The sequence below is a fragment of the Halichoerus grypus genome, chromosome 1, assembly GCF_964656455.1.
Source record: "Halichoerus grypus chromosome 1, mHalGry1.hap1.1, whole genome shotgun sequence".
Taxonomy (NCBI): domain Eukaryota; kingdom Metazoa; phylum Chordata; class Mammalia; order Carnivora; family Phocidae; genus Halichoerus; species Halichoerus grypus.
Genome location: NC_135712.1, coordinates 57,291,616 through 57,305,255, shown reverse-complemented (window position 1 = coordinate 57,305,255; position 13,640 = coordinate 57,291,616). Strand labels below are relative to the sequence as shown.

General features: G+C 41.2%; 1 protein-coding gene across 15 annotated transcripts in view; it reads right to left on the bottom strand.

Annotated features, from left to right (window-relative positions):
- PHLDB2 (pleckstrin homology like domain family B member 2) overlaps positions 1 to 13,640 on the bottom strand; it is a 105,619-nt gene that overhangs the window by 40,995 nt on the left and 50,984 nt on the right. For 13 of the 15 annotated variants that reach the window (XM_078065877.1, XM_078065871.1, XM_078065922.1 and 10 more), the window contains one exon: positions 3,490 to 3,618. The exons of the other annotated variants lie outside the window; for them this stretch is intronic. In XM_078065877.1, the coding sequence (XP_077922003.1) occupies positions 3,490 to 3,618 (129 nt within the window). The remainder of the gene's footprint in view (positions 1 to 3,489; positions 3,619 to 13,640) is intronic. 15 annotated transcript variants of the gene reach the window in all.

The window sequence follows — 13,640 nt, the reverse complement described above, 5'->3', positions numbered from 1 at the left end:
GTTTATAAATAATATTTACTCAAAGTGGGTATATGTCTCACAATACACAATACACAATATGCTAGTCAGTCGCTCACTCCACATCTGGTTAATAGGCAACATGTGTTATCTTAACCGCGTGAAGGTCACAGAGCCACTACTTTGTTTGTAGTAAATATTTAAACTGTTGGATGAAAATAATAACACGCTCGGTAGGAAAGTTGAAAATTAAAGCTAAGCTTAGCAGTCAGATTTTGTTGGTATAATCATCTGATCAAGTCGTCCAAACAATTAGAATGTGTGTATATAAACTTATACTGTAAAAGAAAAACCACTGGGGAGGGGAAAAAAGCTTTGCTAAGATTTTAGATAAGAATAAGAATTCAGGGCATGGAATTTGGGGGCAGGAGTCGTTTAATTGAGCACACAGTAATACATACAGGAAGCTCAAAGTCCAGGGCATGACTAGTTGGATGAAAATTTTAACTAAGCTTCACTTGCTAAAAGAACATTACAAATCTCTACTGGTTGGCAAGCTCAAAGGCCAGGCGCCAAAGGACATAAAAGAGCTGTGCTCAAGAAAATTCAATGCAATTCCTTCTTTTTTCCCAATAACTGTTCTGAGAATTTATATGGCAGAAGTTTACGTGCAGTCCTTCGTGGGTTTTTTTGCTCAGCAGAGGGACAGAAGAGGAGAACAGATGTGGTATAGCAGGAGAGATTACAGTAATAACCTCATGGCAGCTCAAGGCCAACTTTGAAAACAAATTTAAGTGGGGCTCAGGGTTTGTTCACATTTCTCCATCTTATGCCCTATAGTCAAACACTTTAACTGTTTTGGAATTTGGAATTTGGAAAAAGACAATGGAAATCATTCGTGCAACCTTCTCATTTCATATATGAGGACACTGAGACCCACAGAAGTTGAAGGACTTATCCAAGATTAAAGGATGAACCAATGGTAAAGCTAGTGAGAAAAATGTCTTCTAATTGTTGATATCACTGAATTTGTGTGTGTGTGTGTGTATTAATTAATAATAATATATATATATTAATTAAATCAAGAGACTGAATTCAACCATTCAGTGAGTAAATTATCAAAAGCACAAGAAAACTCCTAGCCAGGTGTCTCCTCCATTTACTAGTGGAACTTCTCCTGGCAAACAAAAGACTCATTTAACTTCTGCTTTCTTTTCCAAAATGTTTGCATCCTAAGGAACAATTCAACTGGTGAGCCCACCTCAACTACATACAACTACTCAGATGAAAGCTGTATTCTGACGCTAAAGCAGGGAATTAGAAGAAGCCCGGTCATAAAGCCATAGTGTTGTACACAAAAAATCATTCCATAACTTCAGCTTAAGTACTTGGGATAACACACAATTTAAGAAAATGATCTTATTCCTGTTCATTTATTTTTTCTTTTGTATGACCTGCCACCTAGTGAAGTTTGTGGTAATAAAATCACCTTTACTGCATCTAGTTTAAATGCCTTCGGGAAAGCTTTGTAAGGTAGTGGTATTCAGAAGGGTTTGAAGTCTTAAGGGAAAGGAGCTGTGGTAACACAGGAAGTTCCTAGTATGAACGGACTTCTCCTGAAATAAGTGGACTTTTTACTGATTAAGCCGTGGGATTGGTGGAGAGGTACTCTGGACATCATCCCTATAAAATTAATGGACCTCTTAATACAGGTGAATAGAAGCTACTACAAGCCAGTTATCTCTCCCAATGAAAGGGATTTACGATAAGAATTTTACACTCTGCTTGGAGAGGAAGAGAAAAAGGGTCTTTGCTGTGAAATAGTGAAAGAGGTTGTCTGCATCACTTCCTGTCCTCCTTTGGACATCCTTAGAACGTACATACATTTAGAGTTATCCTATAGAGGCTAGATTAAGCAAACAGCCATTATTTATATCAATCTGAGTCTCAGTAACTAAGAGAATTTACAAATTTTTATCTGCAGCAGTGTTTATAAAGAGTCCAAGCAATAACTGGATAACTAGAGGCAGAGAAGAACAAAATATATAAGTTGCTGCTGACTCTAGATAAAGTAACACGACCACTGTGTAAAATCATTAGTAATGAGGAGAGTTGAAAACCAGTGAACAAATAATAAAAGGCAGTTTCCCAATCTCTTCAGTGAACTGGCATAAACACAAATTACAAGCAAAAATAATTTTACAAATACTAATGTTTTCCCAATTATTTGCATCACAAGATTTCTAGAGAATTATGACACTGAGGGACAGGAAGTTTTCTCTTCTTACAGCAAATTCAGCTGTATACAATAAAAGGAGTAAAGAGGAAGAAACATTGTTGAGACTTTTTTGATCCAACATAGTAAGAAAGTTACTATTTGTTAAAATATTAAAATCGTTATGCTGCAGGTTAACCTGTCTGCCTTTGGTACTATTTATTAAGATGCTTTCAACCTCTGTAATACATTGAAAATTTTTAAATGTAATTTTTCATAACCTAATGCTACTCTAAGGTATCAAATGTTTTTGTATTAAAGGCCATCCTAAACATTTCCAAGGGTGGGGCTACCTTGGCTGATGTTTCGACTTGCCCACTCCCAAGAAGGTCCTGACAGAATAACATGAATGAAACTAGCCTTTCTTTTCTAGTCACATGGAATCATGAGTTGTTAGTCACTTAGCATAAGTTACTATGACATGACTCTTCTAGAGATCCAAGACTGTTCCCCAGGGTCACGGTTATTTGGGTTGCTGTTCAGAGCAAATGACCTAGTCGTCAAGAGGCTCTGAAATATTAAGTGGTCTTGCCAGTGTTTGTGAAACTCTCCACCTTGAAGCCTCATTTCAGCAGATGACCCACGTGGCCATGTTAAGCACAGCCCACTTCAACAATTGGAGGATAACCCGATAAAACCCACCACAAAGTCCACGCTGTGCTAAGCTTTAAAAAATGATGAAGCTCGTCTGAGAAGATGCAGAGGGCATTGCCCTGCATCTTGGGTCTTGGTGTTCACTGTGGCTGTGCTAACGAGTTCAGTGTCACTAAGAGGCAGAAAGAAAAAGAAACACAGTGGGTGGTGATGGGAAGCAAATCAGAGAATAGGATAATTTTGGGGGCCAAGTATAAAATCAGGCTGAGAGAAAAAAAAACAAAACATCCAAGGGTCCAAGGGCAAACAGTAGTCACGATGCAGCAGAGAATGCAGGGAAAGATGTCAGTTGATTTAAATGCTACAATCTCGGTGTCGGTTATATGTCACAAAGAATGACTCTCTTTTGTTACAAAGAATGACTCCAGAATTAGTTTTTTTGCATTATAAATGAGTGAAGGATTCTAACAAGGAATTGTTTAACTTATTAGCATGAAATAATATATACTGTCAGCATGCATATTTCTATTTAAAAAGTATCTAAAGACCAGAACTTATGCAAATTTATGCTGTGTGAAGTAGTAAGTCATAGGTAAGTGGAACTTCATTGAAAAAACACCGAAAAACAAAAGACGACTGGCACATTCCTGTTTGCTACTGACCCTCTTCAGTTGTTGCTGTAATTGCTCCCTCATGGACTCAGGACAATTGTCCAGCTGGGTCTTCTGCTCGGAGTAAAGCTCCTGAAGCCTCTCTAGTTTTTCCCTCTCAGCATCAAGCTTTACCTTCTCCTGAAGTTCAGAAATCAGAAAATAGAAGAATAGAAATTACCTTCACACCCGAAGCAGGCGTTAGTGAACATTTCCCAAGGATAACATCAACACACACACACACACACACACACACACACACACACACAACTAGATATCCTATGCATGTAGAAACATACCTAGTTAGTGACTAAGATAAGGGGGTGTAAGTGGAAGAAAAGACAAGGGGACCCCATTTCTGCATTTTCAAAACACAGTCCACGTCACCGGGTACTGGCAATGACCCCCATCCTTCCTTCCTTCCCCCTTCCTGCCACCATGTTTAAAGCGGAAGTAGCTGGTCCATGGAGAACAAAAGACAAAAGAAATGCCAACCAAATTTATAAGATAGCCTTGCAAAGAGTCCCTGGGCAGAGAAGCAGGCAAAGGAAAGCAGACATTTACCTCAAGTAAGGTTGTGGTCCAATTTGCTCAAGGCATTTGTTCAGCAAGCTTTGGAAATTATTGTAATTTTGTTCTCAGACCAGAAGCATGCCAGGTACAAGTCAACACCCTGGTCACCTGAAATAGGTCTAGCTATTTGGCAAACTTCAAAGCTTAAGCAATTAGAAAATCTGATTCCAAGGCTGAGAGAGCAGGGAAGAAGGCAAGGTTGACAAAGCAGCGAGGGGAGGCATATCACACCGTTTGGATACACCGACACGTGACATTTACTGTGGAGATGAAGACTTCTCTACATTGACTGACATGAAAAATACTTGAAACATGGACTGTGGAAAAAAGGAGAGGAGAACACCCAGGTGTCAGAAAATAGAAGAGAAAGGAGGAGATAACACTGACTCCTTCCCCAGTCACACACTCCAGGGACCTTGGACATTCTCCGGGGTCTACCAGGCAAATCCTGTAATAGCGTCACCTTTTAAATCGAGAAACAATACTTCAACCTGTTTAGTGCTTGTCTTCACAACGTGTGTTTCCTTTATGATGCTCTGAAGCCTTGAAGTAAATTTTAGACCTGATTCTCCCCTGGTGTTACTCTGTCAGCAGCCTACACACAAGCTCTTCATGAGGGGTGCCTGGGTGGCTCAGTAGGTTAAGCGTCTGCCTTCGGTTCAGGTCATGATCGCAGGGTCCTGGGGTCGGGCTCCCTGCTCAACAGGGAGTCTGCTTCTCCCTCTCTCTCTGCCACTCTCCCTGCTCATTCTCTCTCTTACTCTCTCAAATGGATAAATAATATCTTAAAAAAAAAAAAAAGAAGCGCTTCATGAAGCACTACCACGATTTGACCTTCAGTAAGCACAGTGACCACGACCTTACTCTCCTTGCTTCATTCACTCTAAGTGCAGATAGCAATAAAACTGGCTTCCAAGCTTGATCACAGAAGGATTTTTTTAAAGGATGCAGCTCTCAAATAGTCCTATAAAATTATATTTACTATAATTTCTTCATCCAAATGGCCATGATTTCCCGTTTAAACATATCTTTAGATTCTTTATAAAAGAGGCTATGGTTTAAGTCTAAAACTAGGACATAAATACCTATACCAATTCACTTAGGTGTCCATTTTTGGCAGAAAATTTTCAAATGTCAAGGGCATTTTAGAAATATGTATTTAGGTTTAGAAGTGCATCTTTTCCTCTCAAAATGATTAAATCCGGAAGTCATAAAACTGAGCATCCTACTTCATATATCAATCTAAAAACATTTCTGCAGGGGAGCCTGGCTGGCTCAGATGGTTAAGCGTCTGCCTTCGGCTTGGGTCATGATCTCCAGGTCCTGAGATGGAGCCCTGAGCCCGAGTCCTCAGGCTGCCTGCTCAGCAGGGAGTCCGCTTGCTTCTCCCTCTGCCTCTCCCTGCTCATGCTCTCTCTCTGTCTCTGTCTCTCTCTCAAATGAATAAATAAAATCTTAAAAAAAAATAAAGATAAAAATGTTTCCGCAACTGAAACTTTTGCAGACTATCCAGAAAGTTTCCTCCATCTTTAATGGCAAGTGTGAGCCCTGTGCAGAACCACAGTGCAGGAGGTAGAGAGGGGCAATGGCCTGGCTCACAGAGTGAGGGATCATCACATGTTCATTCACAGAAAAGCTGAATATATGGGGACCACTCAGACTCAGTCTTTAGTTTCAGAATGAATCATTTTTTCCCTTTAATACAGCCAGCAATACAGAATACCAGTCGTCCTTTGGATAAGAAAAGGTGTTATTTCTTCTGTGTGTGGATCAAAGATTGCCCTATTTACACAGCAAAAGAATTTTGTCCAAAAAGAGTTCTGTTTCTAGATACTGTATCACTGGATTTTGCAGCAATTCTAGTTCTAAGAAGAAAGCTAAAAAAAGAAAGAAAGAAAGAGAAAGAAAGAAAGAAAGAAAGAAAGAAAGAAAGAAAGAAAGAAAGAAAGAAAGAAAGAAAGAAAACTATCCAATCCCCTTAAATACCAAATGTGCAACACTGTAAAATTTAAAGTTACATTTGACAGAAAACATTGATATGATATTTGATCATATGGAAAGGCACTGGCCTGAAACAGAGGTCTCAAATCTGAAGAAATAACCAAACTATTCCTCTGATGCTCCCCATTTTGTATTACTACTAATAAGCACAGATGACAAATAAAAAGTACCTTATGTTTACACAGTGCCTTCCTTCTGAGGTGCTCAAAATGTTTTGCAATTCCATACAAGGGGACAGTGAGAAGAATTATGCAAGCAGGCACCATCAGAACCTTCTTCAGCTTCTCTGGTTTACCGGTAATGCTATGAGCACGACTTAGGTCTCAGAGCAAAAGCTTCGTGGGGCCAAAGTGAGGGCAAAGGAAGTAAAGGGCAAGGATGAAAGGACCAGTGACAGGTGGGCCTAGCCATCACTCACGGAGGACCAGAGAGGTGATATCACTCCGTGCCAGCCAAAAGGTGGCCAACTCAAGCCAGAAAGAAATTAATATTCCTACTTTCTATTTATTGCCCAGAAAGTTTTCAAGGGAAAATTAGCTCTAGGCAACTAGTTAATTAGAGCTGAAAATATCACCTTCTACAGCAAAGCAATAAACTTAAATTCGTTCAATTTGTTATAAATTTATTAAATTTACTCATTAAAATTTAATAAATTTATTGAAAATTTAATTTAAATGTTATTTAACTTAAAATTCATTACAATTCACTTAAATACACTCGTTTCTTGAAAATAGATTCATGAATCCCAGCAAAGGGATTTATATGGCCAAGACAAGTATATGGACAAATTAGATGGCATGTAAGGGTTCAGGGATTCTTGCTTTTGGACATGCAAAATATGAAAACTAGCTGTTATTTCCTTCCCCCAGATTTAAACTGGTAAACTCACCTATTCTAATTATTATAGGCACAGCAATATTTTCTAAACACCAAATTGGCAGAGAGCTTAACTTTTTTTTTTTAGGATTCATGAATTTATTTTCAAGAAACAAGTGTATTTAAGTGAATTGTAATGAATTTTAAATTAAATAAAATTTAAATTAAATCTTCAATAAATTTATTAAATTTTAATGAGTAAATTTAATAAATTTGTAACAAATTGAACAAATTTAAGTTTATTGAAAAAATAAGAATGACAAGGAATTGGAACACTCCAGGAAAATCCAGATGCACAAGGGGGCATTTATAAAACCAAGCACAGAATGTGACTTCACTAGAGACATGGCTGCTTCTGTTAGCACTGCTCTTGCATTGATTTGTCTTCATGTACTGGCAAAATCCACCTGGGTCACAAATTCATTGCCCTTTTTTTACGTTTAAGACTGATGTTCCTAACGTGTATATATGACCAAAGGTACATTATTCACAGCAAATTAAAGCAGAAATCAGTATATAAAATCGGGCTTCTATTCGCTTCCATGGTGAGTTGTTTATTCACTCACTCAGTAAATATTTATAAAGGGACTATAAGTAGAGAAAAGAGGGAGCCTGATCATTGTCCTCACGAAGTACGGTCCAGTTAGCTCTGTGGTTCTTAGCCCAGACTGCACATTAGAAAAACCTGGGTGAGCTTTTAAATATACTATTTTCCAAGTCTCCACACAGTCAGACATTCAGGAGCAAAATAGGGTATGAGTATTTTAAAAATCCCTCCATGTTTTCTCATACACAGCCAGGTTGGGAAACCCTGAATGAGCCCCCCAGGATGATGTAAGAGGCAAAGGCAGTTAACAACAATTCGCTTTTTTAAGTGAAGACATGGGACATTAATACACAAGGCACCGAAGAGTGCTCTTCAAACATTTGGCTTAGTGCCTTCACTTCATGGTATAAAAGGTCCTTTTACAAGTGACACCCCAATTGTACAGTTTTTTACATTCAAATTAAATGCCTCAAGTAAACCAAACAAAAAATGTACTATGAGATTCCAATATCCAATGCACATTCAGAGAGGAATGATGCATTTCAAGTTCAGATGCAAAATGACTCTTCTAGTCAGACAAATGATCAGGAGTGTGGATGAGTTTACTCTAAATAACTTGAACTTGTACACAAGAATTACCGATAATCTTTAATGAACTAAATAATTTAAAGCTTATCATAAAACCACTTATTTTGCTGGAAATGTGGTTAGAAGACAGTAACATAAGTTTCTCTCTTTTGAGTTGTATTCTTGAAGGAAGGAACTGAAATTTAACTTGCTGGTTCTTTTTTTTAATTTGCTCGTTCTATTTGAATTTCAATATTACAAGGAAAATTCTTGAATCCCAATGAAGACATAATTTTACCACATCTAAGTAATATTTGGTAATCAGATGGTTCAAAGTTACTCTGAAAAGATGCTTACTTTATTAGCTTGTGGGGCTGCCAGATAAAATAGAGGACATTCAGTTAAATTTGAATTTCAGATGAATGACAAATGATCTTTTAATGTAAGTATGTCCCAAATAATGCCTAGGGCATAATTACACCAAAATTTATTCTGTTTATCTGAAATTCAAATATAATATGTAAATATATATATATGGGATGAGATGTATATAGGATTTATTGATTTATTTATTTATTTGCTAAATCTGGCAACTCTATTAGCTTAATAAAGAGTCTCTTAAAACTTAAGGTCCATCTTCCTAATTCCCAAAGTGTTTAGCACGGAACCCAGCACACACGAAGTACTTAGGTCAGGTTTGGAGTTGATACAGTGATGGGTTTAAATTCATAGTACCTAAGCCATCATATCTAAGGGCAGTCGATCCAAAGTCCTTTCCATACACCCTGAGAATACTCTTCCTTTCAGTTCCTAAACCCTGTGGCTTGGGAGGTAGGCATCCTCATGGGTTCACAGATTAGGCAATTGTTTTAGATCCAAAATCACTTACCTGAAATTCTTAAGGCCAGATGTGTTCCAGATTTCAGAATATTCTGAATTTTATAGAGGTAACGCAGTTCATAGAGCATATATTAAAAGGCATTTCCAGTAAGGTCTGGGCCAGTACCTATAATCAAACACGTTTCTATTTCTGCAGCTACTTATGAATATTTACATTAAGTGTGAATATCAGTCAAAGTCAGGTTTCACAACCAAACAAGTTTTGGTGCTAATCTTACAAAATGATCCCCCCCCCCCAAACTTTTCAGATTTTAGAATTGCAGAGAAAAGATTATGGACTTGTGTTAACGAATGCTGGAAAGCTGAGAACTCATTCTCTGCCTGCCTCTACAGAGCCACATCCTTATACTTCTTTCCCCGGATTTTTTTTTTTCCTTTAGCTTTGACATTTTAATTACACAATTGATTGGTGGTTAGCGTAGAAAAAACTGGACAATTGGAACACTAGGGATTTCTATAATCAAACAACCACCAGAAAAAAGAACCCTAATCTGGAATCCTGTTGACTGAATCCCCAAATCCCACAATACTCTTCCACTTCCTCTAGCTAACTTTGAAATGTAAGAAAGAGGCACGGGAAGGGCTGGGTCCCTTCTGAACACTGCCTGTGACTTGGCAAATGCTCTGCACTCCAGAAGCATTAACACTTTGCTGAGGAATTCTGGGCCAGGCTGTCTTCCCCCTGGCTCTAAAGGAAGGATGGAGAGGAAGTAACAGGTACTTTGGCAAGATAATAATGGGGGATAAAATGTAACCATTTTAGATACAATGATACATGCTTCGTGTAGGAAAATTAGTCAAGTAACAAGATTTCACTGTGGCACGAGTTATATATGGCATAGAGTGATTTAAGCTTCCATTCGCACCTTTAAGCCTGGTTAGTTATAAACAAAGACAGGCCAGGATGGCAACAAAATGCCATAATTCATCTGTGTAAGGACAGATCCTAAAACAAAGAGCGAGCTTTACGATGAGCGTCTGGGTAATGGAAAGACTGCGACAAGACCATGGACGTGGAGCCCTTCCTTAACCATTTTACTGAATTTCAGTAAAACTGACTATAGATTTTTGTATGCCAAAGAAGCAGAGATGAGACACTGATAATCATCATAGAGGAAATTGAAATTCCTCTATAATAAAATAGAGGCAATTGGGAAACTATTTTTTGTCTGGAATTCTTACTGCGGTCAGAACAAGGCAAAGACAGAAGGAAAACCTACCTAAACAAATGCAGGTGTGCACACATCTGCTCAGCAGTGGCCCCAGCTGGGCTTGGCCGTGGGGTTGGGGCAGTGGTAAGAAGGGAAGCCAAGTCCACAACCAGGCTCTGCCAGCACTGAACTTCATGGTCCCGGTGGCTTCTCCGCTCTGCCGCCAAGCTCATTAAACCGAATCCGTTCACTAGGGCAGAGGTGAACAATTCTCCCTCCTTTTACTTGCCCCAAGAAAACACTACGGCCTCTTGGCTTACTGCTTCATCAAATAAATATCCTCTCTGGACTTACGTTGGAGTCAGATACTTGTATTTGTTCAGGGTTTACCCATGTTCATAGAGACTCTATTTGTGATGTGGCTGTTGTCTGAGCACTTAGCTCAGAGCCACATGGAAATGGGCTTCTTGATGCTTTTGGCTGCGGAACCCATAAGGGCAGAGAAACGTCAGCTCAGGGAGCCACTGCAAAAATGTTCAATAAATATACAATTGAATACATTGTCTATATTTTATATGTTGTCTGTATTTCATGCTCTTTATATTTTAGATGGTAACATATAATAAATAGCAGTCATCTATAACATACAGGTTCTCCCCTGTATCTGAAAGTAGAGCACTCCTATGAAACGTTTCCTAAGCCAAAATGGTGTAAAGTGAAGAAGCAATGACCATTAATCTATATGGAAAAAATTTTAAACCTTCCCAGTCCCCCAAAATAACTCTCTTAGGCTTTTCTGATACCTTAGGACACATCTTGCTTATCTAACAGATGCACCCAGTAAATGGCGATGAAGCACAGATACTCATAGACACGGTTGGAAGGAAGCTGTGGCTGTAGGATGCAGAGATGCTGCTGTAGTTCCCAGGGAGGGAGCTGGGTGGCGCCACTCTGGATGCTGGGGGGTGCGAGGGTGCGCTTGTGGCAACACACACACTGAGCGCTAGACTCACGCCGAGCGCTAGACTCACTCTGAGCGCTAGACACACGCCAAGCGCTAGACTCACGCCGAGCGCTAGACACGCGCCGGGAGCTAGACACACGCCGAGTGCTAGACACCCGCTGAGCGCTAGATTCCCCTGAGCGCTAGACTCCCGCCGAGCGCTAGACTCACGCTGAGCGCTAGACTCAGGCTGAGCGTTAGACTCATGTTGAGCGCTAGACTGAGGCTGAGCACCAGACTACCCCTGAGCGCTAGACTCAGGCTGAACGCTAGACACACGCTGAGCGCTAGACACACGCTGAGCGCTAGACTCCGCCTGAGCACTAGATTCATGCTGAGCGCTAGACACACGCTGAGCGCTAGACTCCTGCTGAGCTCTAGACTCACGCTGAACGCTAGACACACGCTGAGCGCTAGACACACGCTGAGCGCTAGACTCCCGCTGAGCGCTAGATACACGCTGAGTGCTAGACTCCACCTGAGTGCTAGACTCACGCTGAACGCTAGACACACGCTGAGCGCTAGACACACGCTGAGCGCTAGACTCCCGCTGAGCGCTAGACACATGCCGAGCGCTAGACTCACGCCGAGCGCTAGACACACGCCGGGAGCTAGACACACGCCGAGTGCTAGACACCCGCTGAGCGCTAGATTCCCCTGAGCGCTAGACTCCTGCTGAGTGCTAGACTCACGCCGAGCGCTAGACTCAGGCTGAGCGCTAGACTCAGGCTGAGCGTTAGACTCATGTTGAGCGCTAGACTGAGGCTGAGCACCAGACTACCCCTGAGCGCTAGACTCAGGCTGAACGCTAGCCATATGCTGAGTGCTAGACTCACATTGAGCGCTAGACTCATGCTGAGCGCTAGATACACGCTGAGTGCTAGACACACGCTGAGTGCTAGACTCCCCCTGAGCGCTAGACTCCCCCTGAGCGCTAGACTCAGGCTGAACGCTAGACACACGCTGAGCGCTAGACACATGCTGAGCGCTAGACTCCCGCTGAGCGCTAGACTCCCCCTGAGCACTAGACTCATGCTGAGCGCTAGACACACGCTGAGCGCTAGACTCCTGCTGAGCTCTAGACTCACGCTGAACGCTAGACACACGCTGAGCGCTAGACACACGCTTAGCGCTAGACTCCCGCTGAACGCTAGACACACGATGAGCGCTAGAGTCACGCTGAACGCTAGGTTCACTTCTCACCGCTTTTTTGCATAAAGGAGGAAATCCTCTTCGGATTTCTCTCAGGGGAAAACAGGTGCTGTGGGAGGTCTTTCGTAAATGGGGGGTGCCATAACGTGAACATTGGAAATGTGAGTGACACCTGTATATTAATTTATACCAACTAGGTAAAAAATAGAATGATAGTTCCCAAATCACATAAGAGAAATAATACCAAAGACTGGCCTCGCGTGCCAAGGAAACGATGTCAATAATTTCACGCCAGTACTTGAAATTTGAGGTGTTAGTAAGCCTTCCTCCTATGGCTCTAGGCCTTGTCTCCAAAAAAGTAGAGTCAGGCTTACAGGATGTGCTACCGACATCTGAAGCGGAGCTTGCCCGACAGGGATATCTTTCCAGGTCTTGGTTTTCCCATTCCACAGTTTCTATCTGACAGCAGCAACAGGTGTGTGGAAAAGGAAACGAGATCCAAAAGGGCAAAGGCCACTTCCTCCTTCTGTCTTACACTCTGGCTGGGTTGGCAGTGTGATGACGAGCCCCCTGGCATGTGCACTGAAGCACACCATCCCAGATGGCCTGAACTTGGCAGCACATAGCTCTTGAGCAGGTGTCTGGCTCTGTGTTTCTGCTAAGGCTCCGCCTGGGCTTGCTGTTTGCAGGAAATCCAAGGACAATATTCCCGAAGCATACTGGGTGGTATTCTAGCCTGTGCTATAAGCTGGGTAAATAGTGGATAGCAGTGCCTTCCTCTATTTCACACGCTAGAGAGGGAAATCCATATCTAACAAGCCCCAAACATGGGAAGTACGAAATGGGATTTGTACAAGAACTCAAAGAACAACAGGGAGAACATAATTGGAACTGGAAGGGTCTGAAAGGGCTTTTCTGAAAAGCTAACAATGAATCTAAGCCCTGAAAGATAGAACCAACAAGATATGGAATATGGGAAGGGAATTCCAGGCGTGGGAAACAGATCTGCAAGGAAATAGATCTGGCAGGAGGCGGGGGGAGGATGGCTCTTTAAACAAATAGAAGGTCACCATGCGCATCGGGTGAAAGAGGGGGGGAAGTGATGAAGGCCCACGATATAAATATATAAAATTTATATAAAATATGGTGGAACACAAATCAGAGTGCTAGGATCTAATTTATATATTTTTAAAAATCGCTCTGGCTGCTGTGAAGAGAATGAACAAAAGGGAAGCAAGTGGAAATGGAAGGAAAGAAGAGATTCTGATGGTTTAGAAGAGAATGCTGTTAGTGGAGATGCAGAGAAGCTGAAGAAATTGAGAACTCTTAATGCGAGGGTGATGGAGAAAGAAGGGTCAAGATCGACTTCCAGGTTGCCATTTGTACATAGAGG